The sequence below is a fragment of the Camponotus vicinus genome, unplaced genomic scaffold (assembly GCF_025532165.1).
Source record: "Camponotus vicinus isolate PSW18456_S1 unplaced genomic scaffold, iyCamVici1.0 SCAF_13, whole genome shotgun sequence".
NCBI classification, from domain to species: domain Eukaryota; kingdom Metazoa; phylum Arthropoda; class Insecta; order Hymenoptera; family Formicidae; genus Camponotus; species Camponotus vicinus.
Window position 1 is genome coordinate 5,666,442 of NW_028141949.1, and position 19,401 is coordinate 5,685,842.

At 34.6% G+C, this 19,401-nt stretch overlaps 2 protein-coding genes across 13 annotated transcripts in view; one reads left to right on the top strand and one right to left on the bottom strand.

Annotated features, from left to right (window-relative positions):
* Trpgamma (Transient receptor potential cation channel gamma) overlaps nucleotides 1-6,543 on the top strand; it is an 82,209-nt gene extending 75,666 nt beyond the window's left edge. For all 10 annotated transcript variants that reach the window (XM_083086900.1, XM_083086902.1, XM_083086905.1 and 7 more), the window contains 6 exons: nucleotides 27-221; nucleotides 1,164-1,389; nucleotides 2,361-2,705; nucleotides 3,210-3,704; nucleotides 3,958-4,476; nucleotides 4,748-6,543. In XM_083086900.1, the coding sequence (XP_082943026.1) occupies nucleotides 27-221; nucleotides 1,164-1,389; nucleotides 2,361-2,705; nucleotides 3,210-3,704; nucleotides 3,958-4,127 (1,431 nt within the window). In that variant the 3' untranslated portion in view covers nucleotides 4,128-4,476; nucleotides 4,748-6,543. The remainder of the gene's footprint in view (nucleotides 1-26; nucleotides 222-1,163; nucleotides 1,390-2,360; nucleotides 2,706-3,209; nucleotides 3,705-3,957; nucleotides 4,477-4,747) is intronic.
* Nucleotides 6,544-7,148: 605 nt separating this feature from the next.
* Fat-spondin (extracellular matrix protein f-spondin) lies at nucleotides 7,149-19,376 on the bottom strand. 3 transcript variants are annotated; one of them, XM_083086910.1, is made up of 12 exons: nucleotides 19,250-19,376; nucleotides 11,731-11,921; nucleotides 11,424-11,605; nucleotides 11,125-11,316; nucleotides 10,503-10,789; nucleotides 9,822-10,225; nucleotides 9,458-9,629; nucleotides 9,014-9,266; nucleotides 8,743-8,926; nucleotides 8,307-8,470; nucleotides 8,053-8,235; nucleotides 7,149-7,800 (listed from the first exon to the last, which is right to left on the bottom strand). In XM_083086910.1, exons 2-12 carry the CDS (start codon nucleotides 11,909-11,911, stop codon nucleotides 7,714-7,716), a joined length of 2,289 nt encoding a protein of 762 aa, XP_082943036.1. In that variant the 5' UTR covers nucleotides 11,912-11,921; nucleotides 19,250-19,376; the 3' UTR covers nucleotides 7,149-7,713. The 3 variants fall into 3 exon arrangements, with proteins under 3 accessions (XP_082943036.1, XP_082943038.1, XP_082943035.1); XM_083086912.1 differs by lacking the exon at nucleotides 19,250-19,376 and adding an exon at nucleotides 16,450-16,564; XM_083086909.1 differs by lacking the exon at nucleotides 19,250-19,376 and adding an exon at nucleotides 12,456-12,544.
* Nucleotides 19,377-19,401: the final 25 nt, after the last annotated feature.

Genomic DNA, 19,401 nt, shown 5'->3' on the forward strand with positions numbered 1-19,401 from the left:
GGGCAATTCGATGTGCTCGTAATTAGGAACGCGCCGACGTCGAGTGGAAATTCGCGAGGAGCAAACTCTGGATCAGCTATTTCGAGGAGGGTGGAACGGTTCCGCCGCCTTTTAACATTATACCGACCCCGAAGAGCGCCTGGTACATCGTGCAATGGATATATCGGAAGTGTTGTGGACACAGCAGGGCGGCCAAGAAGGAACACATGCGCACGATTAGGGTAAAGGATAGTTCGCAGAATTTTCGAATAGTTAGAATAGTAACTGTAACGCTCTGTCATTTTTGTAATAAAATTCTCTGGGGATTCCTCTTGCACGTAATTTGTGAACGTGAATCTCTTATCTCTCGCGAAATGCAAAGCTAGAAATAAAATGTCAATACACTATTGTGAGAAATTCAGCTCAGAGAGAATACTGAAAGATGTTGAAAAGTGCGCTTTATCGTAAGAAATTTTCTGCGAATTTCTCTCCGAAGCTACGGTCTCATTTTTAAATTTAAAAATTTAGTCCTTAGATATGGGAGAAATGGCGAGAATATTTAGAGCTGGATTTTGAGTACCAGGAGAAAAGTTTTCACATTTTTTAGAACTTGTAGAAGATATTAAACCCATGGCAAAGTTTTGTCGTTATTAGTCACAACACGTTTTGCATATTTATAGATCGGGCTTAGATATATACAGAGTTTCCCAGACCATCAACTTTTATCTATCGACTCTGTGGTTGAAGGGTTTGAAGGTAGTTTTTAACAAAAATAACGAAGATCCATAACTTTTCAAACTACAAACGATTGAAGATAAAAGAGTTTCTCTAACAATATTCAAAGTAATTTTTCCCGAAAACAAAGTATAATATGTAGAAAAGATTTTATTCTCTCTATATTTTTAATTTAATCTTGCACAAAGAGTCATCTCCTTTTTTGATTATGTTTTCGATTCTGCATAATATTAATATACAATATCTTTTATAATAAAAGTCCACAATAACTTATAGTGACGCTTCGTATTTTCACTAAGAGAGGATTTAAATAAGATTTTTTGTTCAGAAAGTTCAAATAATGCAATAGTTTGACAAATTTAGGACACACTACGTAGAATGTATCGTAATACACTTTGTAATGAAAACTTGATGCTGAAAGGTCTCAATTTCTGATTCTCTTGTCTCAGCGAAAAGTCAAGCAGGCCTCCGAGCGAGACTTTAGATATCAAAGTATCATGAGAAATTTGGTAAGACGATATGTCACCGTTGAACAACGCAAGGCGGAAAACGAGGGCGTTACGGAGGACGATGTAAACGAGATCAAACAGGATATTAGCGCATTTCGTTGCGAGCTCATCGAGATACTCAAGAATTCCGGGATGAACACGTCCACGGCAGCGAGCAGCGGTACCGGTAAGTCGCACAAATATTCCGCATGAAACGCATCGATTTTTTTTTTGCATAGTTTTTACCGATGTAAAATGTATGATGCTGAATATCGATCGTGAGAATCAATTTCTGTTTCATAAACGAATTCATTTAGAGAGTTGGAACAATTTTATCGTGAGATTTAATTTTATGCAATTAAATAACGTTTCGATTCTAAAATAAAACCGTGCATTCGACACGGTAACAAACGAATGTGTTACTGAATTAACAACAAGAATCACATATGAGCGATGGCGCGCAATTCCTGGTAATCCGCAAATCATTAATCACATCACGCGTAATGTCGAAACTTTAAATTTAATTCCGCGATTCTGCTCGAGGATGCCGATCATTATTTTACTCGCAGTAACGCTCGCATTAGTCATCCGAATGAGAGTCCCCCTTGTAATTTGAAATTAAAGAAGGCCCTATTAATCACTTAGAGTTTCAGAGCTAATTACCGTAATTAAGGATCCAACTACTATTCAGCTATTGCGCCGCTTTGAATCTCTGATTATTCGTAACGAGAGAATATGTGTATTCCGCATAAATTTCAAATAAATATAAATAATACCTGTGTGTGCGTTATAATCTAATTTTTATTTTTTTCTTTAGTTGTGATAAAGTAGACGTAAAAAATTTCTCTTTCATTAATATATAAATAGCTTAAAAGCTTTCTAACTGCTTAAAAACTCCAGCAGGCTTTAAAAGATGTAAATTTTTTATATTTCTTCCAATCCTTGTTACACTGTTTTATTCTATATCGGACATATATATATTGTCCTCATTTGCCTATACATTGTAATTTATATCCTTCATTTACATTATGCATTATTGAACATAGCTATCTACGTAGTTGTTTAAGTTTCTTTAAGGGTCTTTAAATTGTTGTAGATTGCTTGTTCGTCGATTTTTTGTTTACCCCGTAGACGATAGCCTTAAAGATATGTCCGTAGGTGCGGGTGGTAAGAAGAATCGCCAAAAGGAGCGACGTTTGATGAAGGGTTTCAACATCGGGCCGCAACCGGGCGGAAGCGGCACTCTGCCGCCCGTGGCCGAGTTTATCGCGTCCCTTCAACAAGCGCAGCACGAGAACTCTCATCAAGACCTATTTGGCTCGACTCTAAGCGGCATATTCGGATCGGGCGTAAAGAAGAGCCCACATCACATCAGCACTAATAGCGTGCCTGGACTGGCCACTGGACCGCAACAAATTCGCGGCATCAGAGGTAGCTCCCGGAAGAAGCGTTGGGGCACTTTAATCGAGGCTGCGAAAGCCGGAAGAGTGTCTAGACTGATCGGTAAGTCGATTAATGTTTTTTTCCATTAATGTTTATCTTAAGTAATAATTAAGTAGTATAGATTAATATTTTCATGCGACGATACTTTCTCATTTATTTTTTAAACGAGTATATAATTAAAATAAAGTCAAAATTTAATCTTTGTTAGAATACGAAATATGATCTGAAATTATATTTTATCAATTAAGATTGCGAAAAAGTATTTAGAAAAAATAAATAAAAATGATTTATTATTGCTAAATATCTTATTGGATCATTCATTATCTTTTCTCATTTTCTATTTAGTAATTTGATATTATAATTAAGTCTTTTCGTTAAATTTATTAATATTATCAAGAACTTTAATTTAATATATTTTTCATATCAAATTTTACATATTGCAGTGGTTGATAATTTTTAGAACGCTCATTATTTTATTTCTTCGTGCTTTCTAGTGTAAAATAGAATGATAGTAATCAAATCAATTTATAATTATGAGCAAATGTTGTTTTTTTCTCTTCCCAGGTAGATCTCGTTCGGAAGACTCGGTGTATTCTCCGGCGTCCGAGGACGGTGGATCGCGATCTGAGGGTTCGTCAGACTCAAAATCTTCTTTGGAAATGGCAAGTCAGGACGTACAAAGTACGCAGCATTCTCATCACTCTCACTCTCACGCGCATCATCACGAGACACATCACATGTTCAGTCACGGCCTGGGTCCGGCTTTGGCCGCCCTGAGAAAAAAGCGTAAGAAGTTCTCCTCTTCGAGATCGTCCACGCCCGCGATGACCAGCAGTACCAACACGAATCCCGCGGATTCAAGCACAATACATTCGGTCGCTACCATCCTGGCATCCAAGGTCTGCTCCAAGAAGCAGCTGCAACGCGCCAGCAGCGTCCCAACTCGAGGCCCCGAAATAACACCGCAATCATCAATAACGACTCGACGACACGAAGTTATACAGAGCCAACAGCCCAGCTTCGAGGTCATCGAGGTCGCCAGTATCAGCGAACAGCAAAGTGAGTTAATATTATTACGCAGAACATTTTTCATGAGAATGTAGCAGCAATAATCCTGTGCGCGCGTATTTAATATTTTATATGTATATATATGCAGATTTTTATTTTTATTTTATTAAATTTATAACTTCTTTGTAAAAATTTTTTTAATATTTAGAAAATTTTAAGTATCTTTGTGCGTTGAAGTTTTTTATTTTGTAAATAAATATAAAAGAAGAGAAATTCTTATAATGTGATTGTCATTATTTTGCAGATGTTGTCAGTTCAATACCATTGACACCATCGACCACTGAGGAGAGCGTAGCGGCGAGCGTCCCGACGTCGAAGTTTACGGCGAAACGAAACGGATCGGCGACGACGCAGCTGCATCTTCCCGGCATCGAACCGATTTCCGGCCACGATGTGTCTACCGGCTGGCTCTGAGGAAACCGACGTGTCGCCGGGCTGCGGCGGCCAATCAGCTGACATCAGCTGACAGGAAACATCAATCGAAACTCAGCTTCGGGCTTCGTCTTCAACAGCCATGAAGTTAGAACGACGCCGACGATGGTACACGCACGCACGCGACACGATCGTCCCGACGTCGGCAGACGCACAATGATGCCTTTCTCGCGACATGACATGCCAATGCCGATTAAACGTAAGAGCGACATCGGGAATCTCGAAGAGAAACCCATCCTCTCGTCGACCCATCCTCCTTTCACCACCTGAATGAAGCATCCTTTCAGTACGAGTGTGGCTTCCTTCTAATTATACGATGTCCGATGATGAGGTAACGAATCGAAAAAACTATTATTCTATTTATTAAATAATTTATTTGCATTATATTTATGTGTATATATATTTATTTATTTATTTTTATATTTTATACATTTTACTTATGCAAAGAAATTTCAATGATTCTGATAAGTTTTTTATTATTTTTGTTTTTTTTTTTAATTTTAAACATATTAAATATAGTAGTTGCATACTGACATAATATACATAAAAATGTATTTAGCATCATTCGTGCAACATTTATTATTTAGTCATTTTAAAATTAGTGAGGACCATGAAATATCGTACATCCGTACAATTGATCGTAGACTACGGGATTTTTTGTTTTACGCGATCGCGGAATTCGCGTGACTACTTTAAGCAACGATCGATGGAATAAATGAGTACTGACAATGAGGATTATTACTATTACTATTACTGCCAGAACGCGGAAATTACATATGTGAATCGGCAACAAATAGCCTAGTCAACACTAGTCAGTCAGAAGATCTCGTAACAAGGTGAAAAAAAAAATAATTATTATATTATTAAGTTAACTTCGAGAGACGACGAATTACATTGTGTCAAGCAGAGAAGTAGCAAAATAAAGTTAAATATCGTATCTTCAGAGAGCTGGTCTACTGAAGTACGAAATTAGCCTTCTAGCTCCATTTGAGTGATTGTTTCTTCAGCAATTTATTTCTTCTGTGTGTATATATATATATATATATATATACAGAAGAAATATATATATATATATATATATATATATATATATCTCACGGATTTGCTGTAATTACGAACTAATCGATACAATCATTGCCAATGGAGGATTTTTATTATTTTTTATTCTACAATAGTTTAGCAAATAACACGATCACACACAAACAGTGCGTGTGTGTATGTATGTGTCCAGAGAATTGATTATGTAATCTTTCTTCCGCAAGATACGCAATAAATTGCGTGAAAAAGAGAAAAAGACGGATCCTTAAAGTTTCATTTTTCAAAATATCAGTCAAAAGTAAACAGTCATAATTCCAAGTTTGCCAATAAATCGATCTTTAATGATCCAGAACGTATTCTCCGTCTACATTAAGATTTATGAATAGCTTCTCGAAATCTTTCGTTAATCGTCGAAATCGGCGAAATCGATTTGCTCGGATTTTTCGCGAGATGCGGAAGAGCAGGAACAAATGGCACGACCAAAAAAACACACCGTAGTAGTACGTAGTCGAGTAGTGGCCTAAAAAAACGGAAGTCCTAGAGATATTACGTACTACTTCTCCTAGATATTACATATACGTTATATGTACGTTAATAATAATAATTATTATTACTATTGTTAATGTGTTAAACGAACATCGCGCGATTAGTACCACAGGTAAGTCCTCGAGAAGCGAGTCGCCTTAAGCGCACTGTCCAATCGCTCGCTTCATTCCTCTTTCATCATCGATCTTCCCGTGGTCTCGATAGCGCCAAAAAGAGATATAGTCATTAAAAAAAATGCTATACATCTACCAAAAAACGAATCTCAAACTATATGTTGTATTTATTTGGAGCAACATTATTTTAAATAAAATAAAATAGCATTAATATGGTATTAAATAAAATAGTGTTAGAATTTCAATAAGTTAAATGTGGCAAAAAAATATAAATTTTTAATAATAATGAAGACAATTAATGAAATTTTTTTAAAATTGTGTAACATTGCATATAAGAAATAATAAAAGGATACATTACTTGATAATTAATACTTTATTAAACAGTCTTGAATTGATGATTTGACAGTCTTGGTAGATGTATAGTGATTTAATCATCCTACCGCCTACGTGTATTATTTATATATGAGATTATTAATGTAATTTTATGAAGTTAGATCTCCAGTTGATGGTAGCGAGTGTTCGTTGTGGAAAAAAAGAAGGGATTTCTTTAAACAACACATAAGCGGAATCAATTGATTTTAATAAGTATGAAGATAAAAAAACTCAGAATTATTTGAATAATAAAAGTCCTGCAAATCCGATCGTTTTTTTCATATATGATTGTAAATGTATTATAATTATAGAATTTTTCTATCCACGAATACAGCCGCATGATTTCGCGAAAAATAATTGAAAACTGTAATGGCGTCGAAAGATCTCTTGAGTAATTTTTGGGTGTTTTCCAAAAACAGCGTTCATCGCAATTCAAAGTCCGTAGTGAATTATGGGCGCATGAATCATAATGTCGGAACGTAAAGATAACAAGCGCAATGCCTTGTAGGCATTGCACTTGTTATTAATAGCCTGAATGAACGTATGTTTGCTCAAGGCGAGGGTTTCGTAATGTGATTGCAAAAAAGATCGACGCGAGAAGCGAGAATCAATCGGATATGTTTAACTCAGGATTTAATTTTAGTTGCTTCTTTTAAATGTATATATATTTGTGATATAATGTCGATAAGTTTTGACAGACACAAAGAATTTTTTTAACTTTTTTGGTGGCAATGAATATTTAATACTACGGTTAATCCTTTGAGTTGTGATATTAATTTGTTGCAATGTAGACGATAGAATTTGATTAAACAGATGCATTACGAGAGAAACATATTATCCGATATAAAGCGATTATATCGCGTTATAAGATCAATTGAAATTCGATGGAATTAGCAGAGAACACCGATACGAAATGACCATTAATAAAATATCATTTATTCTGATAATTCGTTTATTTTGCACCCAACATTTTATAGTGAATATAAAACGCAGCATAATGCTTAGTTAGTTACGCGATTAATTTAAAAACAAGCAATACACCGGCAGTGAAGAAATAACATAGTAATGTAATATCGATATTTTATAAAAGCGTTGATTAATATTATATATCATGAAATGGAATGTTCAATATGAATCAATAGATTGTACAATATTGTTAAATGACTTCAATCTTGTTCGCGATAATCGAAGAGATGATTTTAATAATTCAATTTTTTTTACAAAAATTATATGTCTTTACTATGTAGTTGTAAAAAAGTGCTATAAAAATGGAAAAACCTGAAATAGTAAACAAAGCACAATGATCCATTTATGCGTTCAAATTATATATATGGCATAAGTCATACGTTCTAACATTAAAAACTTTTTTACAAAAATTTACTTCTTTATAGGTAACTAAAATTATCTCTTTTTCTATATAAAATATTCTAAAATCCTTAAAATATTTACTATATGCTAAATTAAATGCCATCTCAAAATATAAAATTTCTTCTCAACTCTTATAATTCGTCACACGGTTGAAGCTCGCAGCGATAACGACGATGCAATTTTTTCGGGCAAGGACGACCGCCATTTGCAGCTTCTCGCTAATTACAAAAAGAATATTATTAAAACAGGAGAGAAGTATATAATATCAGAGGAAGGGGAATATAATATTATGTCATTAAAACTTTATAATAATATTTATATTAATAATATCACTTTATAAATATTAATATTAATATCAATATTAAATATTAATATTAATATTTTAATTTGCAGCAGTTATCTAATCTCAGTGAATTTGCGTATGTCCCCCGATTAACGCGCCCGTAATTGCCAAAAACTCATTAACTTACCTCGATGACACGGTAACTGGTTGAGCGGCCGATTCCGCAAGTGACACTACACGGTGACCAATTTGACCAACGCGTCACCACGCAATCCACGGGGAGAGCGGGAGGTGGAGTAAGCGATTCGCTAGGTATTTGGTCTCGGTTCACGGTCTCGTTAAAAGACTGACCGGTAAGAACAGCTCGTACCTATGTAGAAGCAAGAATTTTAATAACGCCTCAGTCTTGCGTTTATATTTTCGAAAAATTTTCTCGCTTACGATGCCACACGTGTTGTTGCATTCGTCTGTAGTTAGGAAATTATTTCGGTTGCCGCGACATCCCCCGTACGCGAAAGGTACGCACATTAATTTCTGCGGGTTGAAGGCCCATCTCTGGAAGTAGCCTCGGCACGGGCCAGGTTCTGCCTCCTCCATACACACGACTGTATAAAAAGATACGTGATATATATTTCAAAATTTAATAATTGTTTTGAAAAACTACATCTCTCTCATATATGCATACAAATGTCATAAAATCAATATTTAATTTTAATACTATCCAAAAAAAAGATTCTCTTTGTTCTCTTCTCTGTCTTTCTGTCTGTCTGTCTCTCTCTCTCTCTCTCTCTCTCTCTCTCTCTCTCTCTCTCTCTCTCTCTCTCAGTATAAAATATTAAAATTTATATTTTTATAATTTTTTAAATTTATATTTTACCTTTTGCCGTTGCCATGTCGAATGTACAGTCCGATTGGACGAGACACGGTCGTTGCTGAACCAATTCCACGCGCGAGGAGCATTCCATCTGCAGAGACGGATCGACTAACAGCAACCTGGTCCTCAATTTCATACCCTTGCCGCAAGAAGCGCTACACGGCGACCAGTCGGACCATTCCGTTACCTTAAATTATCCGTTATTAACCATTATTGTTACATTATCACATAGCAAAAATTCGTTTTGCTGCAGACGGATTGATGAACCGCGTACCCTGCAGACAGGATCGATTTGCTCTTCCGTTCCCGCCGGGCAAGGTGGTTCCATGCACTTATCCTTCTCGACGAGAGACACGAGTGGACACCGTTTGCGGCCACGGCGATCGCGGAATTTCCTCGTGCGCATTTTTAACCCTATTCCGCACGTGTTTGAACATTCGGACCACTCGCTCCATTCGGTGGTTTCGCAAAGTGGGTCCCTGCCGCTTCGCGACGAAATCACATCATCGTCGCTTTCTTCCTCGCCCCTGAAAAATAACACGCCGACTTCTCTGAACATGTATATTTACATGAGGATGAAATCTATTCAGTAAATGCATGAGGGATTGATATTTGTAAAATGATCGCGCGACTTTTTACGAAGAATATTGATTTTTTTAATTTTGACACAAAGATAAGTGACGATGTAAATGTTCGCTTGAATTGCGAATGTACTCACGAGCACTCTGCAATAGACGCGACGCACATTTCCTTCGAGACCAATTGTCTATTGCAATTAAGCATGGCGGCTTTTTCCGGCATTCTGTATGACCTTGTGCGCATCCTTAGACCCTTACCGCAGGTCACGGAACACGAGGACCACGGGGAGTAATCCGTCGTTTGACACTCGGCTTAAAAATCAAAACAGGATAAAGCTAAAATCGTACTTTTCAATCGTAAAGTAAACTCAATATCCTCATTAATAATTGACGGCATCATTAAAATATTACGTACAATAATTTTCTAAGAAGAAGACTGATAAAATTAAATTAAATCTCAGAGCATTTAAAAAAAGGGATTGAATATTAAAGACATATGCATACGTCTCGATGTATCCTCGGTATTCTCGGCCACTTCTAATTCGGCCACTTGCTGCTGCAGAAGTTCCTCGCTACATTCGCGCGAGATGATCTTCTCCCGATTTAAGTACAGTCGGGCCAACGGATGCATCGGTCTACCAGACGGATCGTAGAACGGAGATCGCGGGTCTTCCGGATAGAGCGTCGTTATGGGCTTCATTTTCTCGCGCGGTTTCGTCTCGGAATTTGGCGACATGTAACTGATGCCATTGTCGGTGCCAGCGTCCCAAGGATAAAGATCGATTATCATGCTCCTCGCCCATGTGCAGTCCTTCTGACAAAGATTCAGTTTGCTCACTCCTACTACCCAGTCAGGAGATGGGCCCAGCATAGAAGCCACTGAGAGAAGATTATGTCTTCGGTCCACTCTATCAAATATAGTTCAACGAATCGATCTATTATAATAATTATTATTGATTATAAAGTACCTTTCTCTAGAACAGGATATCAAATATTAAAATTTTTTGGAATTTTTTAAATTACTTTTCGCAAAATTCGAAAATATTCGAAAATTATCCAGGAATGTTTTAATTCAAATATCTGAATATTAAAAAAGAGATCAAGAAGTTTTACATTATCATGATTATTAACATGAAGAGAATTTTAAGATTTCGAAATAAATATTTTACAAGACAATATAAGTACCTAAAGCTTGTCGTCGTATTGGTATTGACATTAGGATACCAAAGACCGGCGGCCTTAATAAGTGTCCTGAGATGTCTAGATTTCTCTCTTAATTCTGCTTCGACGCCCGTTGCGGAGCCCCACTCGGCCAATTGCCGAAAACCGTCTGTTGCGATGTGATCTCTGCCCCAAAAGGAGAAATTTTGCTCGTGAGATGCGCCGATTACGTCGCTAAAGTGGGTCAGCCAGGCGGAAAAAGGGAAGTCTTTTGGGTGCGTTCTGTTCGACCAGATGCCCTCCATAGTTAACTAAAAAAAAAAAGCATGATTCGACAAGATATTTCGTGTGATTGTGGTGACACGATTTTATTCGTTTGTCATCGTAACTTTCGCAAATCGTACAAATTTAATAAAAAAAAAATTAAAGAATTATTTATAAACTTTAAAATTATTAATTATTAATATCGATATTTAATTTTTTTAAAAGAATCTAATTGTTTGTAACAATCTTTTCAATTTTGTGAAATCCAGTGAATTAAAAAAATATCTAGTAAATTAATATTAGAAAATTAATATAGTATACATACATTTTATCATATATGTACATACATTTTATCGAACTTTCAAGAGATTCTATATCTCACCGAATACTTGGCTTCATCGCAGGCGCAACATAAAGTCTCATTTGAATTTTCGACTTTTGTACCTGTCGACTCGCAAACGACCTTAAAAAGACCACCATCCTCAGCATACCATCGTACGTTGTTCTCTAAAATCATCGCGGTGAAGATAACACATCCGGAACCGGTCGGCGGTGCCCGCCACATCACTTGAATCTGTCGAAATAAAATATTTATTGCTGATTTTTTAGCAAATAAACAAATTAATAATTAAGACGGAAAAGTGAAGTAAATTAATTTTTCTTTTTAAAAAAGTCTTGCACCTCCGACTTCGGGAAATCGGTCGATTCGGAAATTGTGTTAACGCAATCCTCGTCAAAGGTAGTCAAAGAATCCGGAAACAGTTGGAAATAACCGACGTGGTGCAAAAAAGTCGGCGAATGTAAAGAGCGCACCGTAAGCGTGAAACGTGTGAATTGTTGTAATCTCTCGTGTGTTTGCGAACCTGAAATTTCGTATTTTCATAACAGCAGTATTTCAGGTTCGAAGATATAAAGATCTTCGCGATGATTGTGTATCTTTTCACTTCCAATTTATTAATCTTTCAAATAATCTTTTAAGAAATCAAACCTTGCAAGTTAATTATATGGATTGCATTGGGAATGTATCCGTTTGTCTCCCCGCTAATAAGAATTCTGTAACCACCATCGCCTTCTGTTCTATTTGCCGAAGTTTGTCCCACTGTTGGACGCATGGGACATCCGGCATGAGTCACGGCGATGAGACACGCCGTAAATAGTAAGAATAACATTTCGAAGAATCTAAAACACACACACACATATATTAATATTATTATAATGGCAATATTATTATAATGGCAATACGAGTCGAGTGTCGATGTTATAACACATTTATTTATAATACAATCAAATAAATATTGATATTAAACGAATAAAAAGAGAGGATAGCGAACGTTTCGACCCTATTTTCGGGTCATCTTCAGCGCGAAAGTGATAATATAATAAAAGAAATAACAAAAGTGTTTTATATCGGAGTCTGTTACAAAGGCTGCTGTCTAAAGCGATAATAAATGTCTCGGTATCTCATTATCTTGACGATGCCTACGTAAAAACAAAGGACAAAAAGTAAAATAAGTTAAATAAATAATATAACTAATATGAACAAAGAAAGAAAAAAGTGCTAAAATTAAACATGAAAATTACGAGATTGAAAATATTTTAATGTCAATTTATTAAAAATGATCTAAATAAATATAAACTGAACATATAGTCAAAGAAATAAAAATTAAAAAGATTAAAAAGATAAGAAGTTAAAACTACGGAAATAAGACTTACTTCCAGGCATCGAAGACAATGACGCGCCGAGGAGACGAATAGAGACAACTTAACATCTCCGAAGACAAAGATCGACTCGTCTTTAACGGATAAATGTGACTTATATATAAACGGTAAAGCGAGTCAAGTAATGTATAAATGTACACATACGCAATTTTTGACTGGTACCGTAAAGATACCTTTTCCGGTAGATACCTACACTTCTTATCTCAACATCCTCTTTGCCAAAAAAGAGGCACAGTAATTGGTTTAATAGACAAGGTTTTCCGCTTGTCCCACCCTGTTTTCCATTATAAGAATACTAAATTGGCTATCAACATCCTTTTAAGCAATGGATATCCTTTAAATTTTATTTTCCACACATGTGTTGACCGCCTTAAGAAGCGCCTTTTCAAATCAAATTCCTCAGTGAATAATACCCAGGTCATAAACACAAATGATCACATTACTTATTTCACGATATCATATGTTCCTTCAATTTCCGAGCGTTTTAAACATATCGTTAAGGATTTGGATGTTCGACTCTCATATTATAGTATCAATAAAATGAAAAACTTCATCAGGACTCATAAGGATCCTCTTCCTACTTCCAATTCTTTGAATGTCATATACAAATTGAACTGCATGGATTGCGATGCGTCCTACGTTGGACAAACTAGCAGACAACTGCATACCAGAATCAACGAACATCGCAGTCACATTAGACGTAACACTAATTCTCAATCCGTCATCACTAATCACAGGGTTGGTTTTGATCATACTTTTAATTGGGATGGCGTTCAGGTTTTGGATCGGGAACCATATTTGAGTAAAAGATTGATTTCTGAAATGCTATATATCAAAAGGCAAAAAATGGTCTCAATTTGCAAACGGATACTGAACGTTTACCAGAAATTTATTTAAACATTGTCAACTTGCCAAAAATTTAACACAGTTTCTATCATAACAAATAGGTCTGCGACTTTGCGTATGTGTACATTTATACATTACTTGACTCGCTTTACCGTTTATATATAAGTTACATTTATCCGTTAAAGACGAGTCGATCTTTGTCTTCGGAGATGTTAAGTTGTCTCTATTCGTCTCCTCGGCGCGTCATTGTCTTCGATGCCTGGAAGTAAGTCTTATTTCCGTAGTTTTAACTTCTTATCTTTTTAATCTTTTTAATTTTTATTTCTTTGACTATATGTTCAGTTTATATTTATTTAGATCATTTTTAATAAATTGACATTAAAATATTTTCAATCTCGTAATTTTCATGTTTAATTTTAGCACTTTTTTCTTTCTTTGTTCATATTAGTTATATTATTTATTTAACTTATTTTACTTTTTGTCCTTTGTTTTTACGTAGGCATCGTCAAGATAATGAGATACCGAGACATTTATTATCGCTTTAGACAGCACCCTTTGTAACAGACTCCGATATAAAACACTTTTTTATTATATTATCACTTTTATTATATTATCACTTTCGCGCTGAAGATGACCCAAAAATAGGGTCGAAACGTTGGCTATCCTCTCTTTGTATTCGTTTAATATCAATATTTATTTGATTGTATTATAAATAAATGTGTTATAACATCGACAATCGACTTGTATTGCCATTATAACTGTTTTGTTTAATTTTATATTTCGAGTCTTATACTTTTTATTTTTTATTAATATTATATATTGTATTGTCTTTAATATATGACACAGCTCTGGGCTATCATAATCATCATTATTAGACAGTTATATGATGTCAGTTAAAACATTTTCGTGAGATTTCTAATACGAGACTTCCAGCGACTTATCCTTGAATTTACGCCTCGTTTGTTCCACCAAGAAAATTGCTGTAATTGACAATGCTGCGAGTCCCAGCTGATCTTTTAAGTGTCATCATTGTTAGAATTCGTTTCGTCAGAAAACGAACGCGCACGTCATAAAATCTGAACGCGAATTCCGCCGATCTCTTTCGACCACTATTGTTAGATTCGATAAATCGCCGCAGGAACACCTTGTGCTACATATGGCCACAAAGTGGAGATGAATAATCGCGAGCGGATTGCGAATCGCGATTTCGTAATTGCGAGCGGAGAATGGAGATTGTAATATGAGTGAATCTCGTGATCCAACGGATCGCAAATATTCTCGGATTACAAGTAGACAGCAAAAGAGAGAAGAAGAATCGAAAAAGATTTCAATTTTTCTCGAATAAAAATATAATTAAAATTTTTCATGAAAATAGAGAATTGATTTCTCATACTCGATAAAAACTGTGACAATTTTATCTAATAAGTTAAAAGTTAAAGTGTTATTCCGTTTTCTTTAAGTTGATTCACGATTAAATTTCTTATTATTAGTTTGAAATTAAAATCGTGCGAATTTTTAACGACATAATATAATAGCTATTGCATAGATTATTCGAACAATACCCGATTTTCGCAACGGCAATGAAAAAGAATTCTTTTTAGTACTTTGCAGAAAAGAGATCGTGAGAATATTAATTATTATCTCCCACGAGATTTTCCCATAAGTCACAATTTTCGCGAAACAAAAGAGAGATAATAACGCTTCGATATTTTTACAATCAAGCTCTGCGAACTTTTTTCATTTCTTTTTTCGCTTGCCTAACGACCGATTGACGTGACTATCTCTGTGCACAAGCCCGTGAAATCTTATGATAATCAAGGCGATCGCGTGAGAGATTAAACTGCACTTGAGATTATGATTCATCTTAAAATGCACAACCGTTTACAACCTGTCATTACTGTAATTAATAAACATCTTCGCCGTGCTGTACTTTCACAGCAGAATCGTTATTAAGACAGCTTTATTAGAGAAAAATACGACTGCCACAAGTTATATACTATCTAAATAGGATTAATAAAAGGCTATTATAAGCACAGAAAGGTTATTAAAAATTATCGTGTCTCTTAAAAGAGACATGAGTGAGTTTCGAAATGTCCCACGTTTTTAAATGTTATTAAACATTAATTGACATCAATATGTCACTAGTAATAATTTTTAATAATTTTTCTGTGCTCATAAATAGCCTTTTAAATATTTTTTAATATAACGAATTTTTTTTACATCTATTATTATATAATATCTATTAAGTGTTAAAAAATATATGAAAATAAATATGAAGAAAGTTTATAAAAGAGAATATAATAAATATAAAAGATAATTCTATATAGAAAAATGTCATAAAATACTATATAATTGATTAAGATAGGCACTAATAAAATAATTTAATTGACAGTAAATCGAAGAAAATTTGCGATAAACATGTTAAAGTCAAATAAAAATTTTACAGATATGCAAATTTTGTCTTAATCAGTATGTCGAGATCTTAAATATAGGCACGTGCGGAGACGGAACGCATATCGTATGTTCGTGTCCGAGATGTCATTATTTGCATCCGATGCGGTCGAATATCTGGGAACTGGGTCGAGACTGTTGTCAATCCGCTCCAACCGGCTTTCGAGATCGACGTTCACGGTGGAACGTAGGTAGGTGTAGGTTTCTAGAACGCTAGTCGGTGAGGCAGAAATGAGAGGACAGAGACGGAAATTGCAGAATGCGAAAGACGCATCTCGTGCTCTGGCACGTGGCGCGAATTTATCACGCTCCGATAGCGAAGACAGTCCACTCTATCGTAAAATACGACAGGATGTGCAAAAGATATAACGTGTTTCTCTGAAAATGTTGAAGATAATAACGAAGCAATAATAAACAACATAAAAAGATCACAGGTACGTCAAACGAATCGCGAAAGTAAAAGACTTCGCGCGTATCGAGAGCTTAACGTATAATTTTTGCGATAATCGTTATTGCATGCGATCTTTGTTTTATCCAGTGATATAAATAGACGAGAAAGCCATTTGTTGATGGGACAAACGGGTTTTTCCAAGGAAAATTTAATATTCATTACAATCGGTATCTGTCGCGCGCAGTTCCGCTCTTATTATTTTACGAACATTTCGTAATCAACGCGATAATCAATATTCACCTTTCACGGTTTCACTTTGCGAACATTCGTATTTCGAATTAATTAATCGCGAATTTCGGCCAAAAACTATCGAGCCGAGTTGACGGCACTTCGCGTGTACACACGCGTGAAAACTGATGCATACATGACGCACAGTCGAACTCGTACCCTCAATCGTACCCCTCTACCCATAACTGCGCGTGGGTGAGTTTACGCTTGTCACGATGCTCTCCGCAATTAGCGGAATAATTAAATGTTAACAGCTCGATTGTTAAACGTGACAAACCGCGATATACATAGCTCGATCATTCTATATTTAATAAACTAACCATAAAAAAAGTGTCAAATTAAATATAATATATCTATAAAAGTATATTAATTAAATTATATGTATCTTTTTTCATTACTTTCTGTATAATATTTCTAGCATATGGTGAGATTTTTTTAATTACTATATTTTTGTAGATAGTAATATACGAACCGTATTTATCTTATTTGGTCGTACTTTTTATTTAGCGATCCGTGTTTATATAAATGCGTGTGGCAAAGTAATCTATACTTTTATTTCTCGTAATATTGCTAGTACATTTTTTCTTTATTATAATTAATATGCAGATAAAACGTAATGCATCTTTGTCTTCATCGTATTTTATCTTAGCAAACTATAAAAAATGCATGCAATTAATTAAATCGTACTTTCCTTTCCCTAGTATAACAAAATTTTACTATATACTTCGTCTTTAACAAATTATGTCTATCATAAATGTGTGTATTAATTCAAATTTTTATTTTTCATGGTATTTTTTAACAGAGAGATGAGATCTTCTTGATTATTGTATGCAGATAATATTCCTACAACCATCTGTTATCTTTGATTATATCTCATCTTTTAATAAGTTATATTTATCACAAAAATCTGCATTTAATCAAAAGAAATTTCTATTTTTATTTCTTATAGTATTAACACAAGGCACTTTATAATACATTAACTTTTCAAGATTATATTTAATATTATAAATGTAATTATAATTAATTTGTATCTTTAATTTTTCCTGTATTTATAAAGCATTTAGAGAAATTCTACAATTTATCTTTTGCAGATTATTTATTATAAATTTATTATATTTATTATATTGGATTTTCTTTCTTTTCCATTTCCTTTTTTTTATCGTTATAACTTTGTTGTGACAATGAATAATTCTATATAAATCACAGTGTATGACTTAATTTCATATCGCTATAGGAATATTATATTATACACACATTTATATTCGCTGTCCGTATGGTCATCTTTCAAATTCAACGAGCCATAATACAAATGAACATAATAATTGATCTTGCATAATTCATTAATACAGTTTTGTTGAAATTATTTTCATGCGTGATTGGGGGGATCGGATTAGCTAATTGATTTATTATGTTTAAATACTGTTGCATGACGATCATATATTCGCCAAAATAGTTATTTAATAAAAATAATTTATCTTGATGATTTATCTTAAAGTTTAAAAATTTTAATTTGTGAAACGTCCGGGAACTATTTTCAACATATTACCCGTGGAAATTGGATTCATTACTCAACTTAATAAATACGATGCGCTGATACGGAGTTTATTAATTCATATCATGTCGCGGTTGGCGATAATCGATATATTGCCCTATATTATTTTATTATTGCCGTCCCGTATAATTTCCTTTCATTCCCTTAAACAATGAAGTGTGTTGAGCGTTCGTCAATTAAACTTATCCTCATCGCAATATGCATACTTTACCATGCTGTTTCCGGTCCGCCTCCGCTTGTTTGTTCGACATGCGCATCTGTTCACGATTAATACATGCGAGAGAAAACAGGCGAATGATAAATTTTAGAAGTCTTTAAATATCGCCGGCGAATGAGAAACTGGAAACTCACGCGAATTATCGAGCGGATCCCTCGTCGAACATAATTTAAATGAAGTAATAGAATATCGCTGAGCACAGCTTCTTTCATCACGTTTTAGTCCTTTTACAGAACTCTATAGTTTCAAGATGCTTCGTGCTTAAAGCAAAAATTGATTTATTTATATCTGATTACAGCTGCAACGCGATAACGAGCGATCAGGTAGCTCTCGTCGAATCAAACTGTTAATTAAGAGAATTTCCTGAACTGTGAATTAAAAGAATTTGAACTTGATTTTATTTAATATATTTTCCAATTAAATCTTATTTAAATTAAAAGTAAACTAATCAGTTAGGCGGTAGTTTTCGGAGAGAAAATTAATGCTATTTATAAAAAAAAAATTATAAAATTTATAATAGCTCGATATATATATTAACTATAAAAGTAAATAAAACTGTACACTAATGCAATACAAATTTTAATACGTCAATATTAGCGATAAGCATAAATATTTTATTTGCATATATATAGCAGCACTTAAGCAAGTAGATCGAATGTGTATTAAGGATATTATATTATATTATAGTGTATATTAAGGAAATATTATATTATATTATAGTGAGAAAATACATCCCGAGATTTACAATTTAAATTTTATAATGTTAACCGTATCGAAATTGCAATACATAATAAATTTCCATAATATTACTAATATTATTAATCGCAATATGTAGTTAATTATGTCACGATCAGCCCGAGGCGCACGAGAGTCTCATTTGAATTCAATGCACGAGAGAAAGATCAACGTGTTCGCGCGAACACGGCAGGTTAATTATGCAACTGAGCAACTTCAATAATGGATCGATTAGTCACAGACTCGCTTGCGCGACGCATTCTCAGCGCGTTGAACGTGCCGATCCTGAAGATCGCGTGGGTACTCACCGGCGGATTCCAGATGCTTGCAAATCTTCTCCCTAGCCAAATCGATGAACAACGAGAACAACACGGAGATCATATACGCGTCGTATACTCGGTCTCGAATTGACTGACAATATCTCGAAGGTTTTATCAAGAGTCATAGGGTCATATTAGGT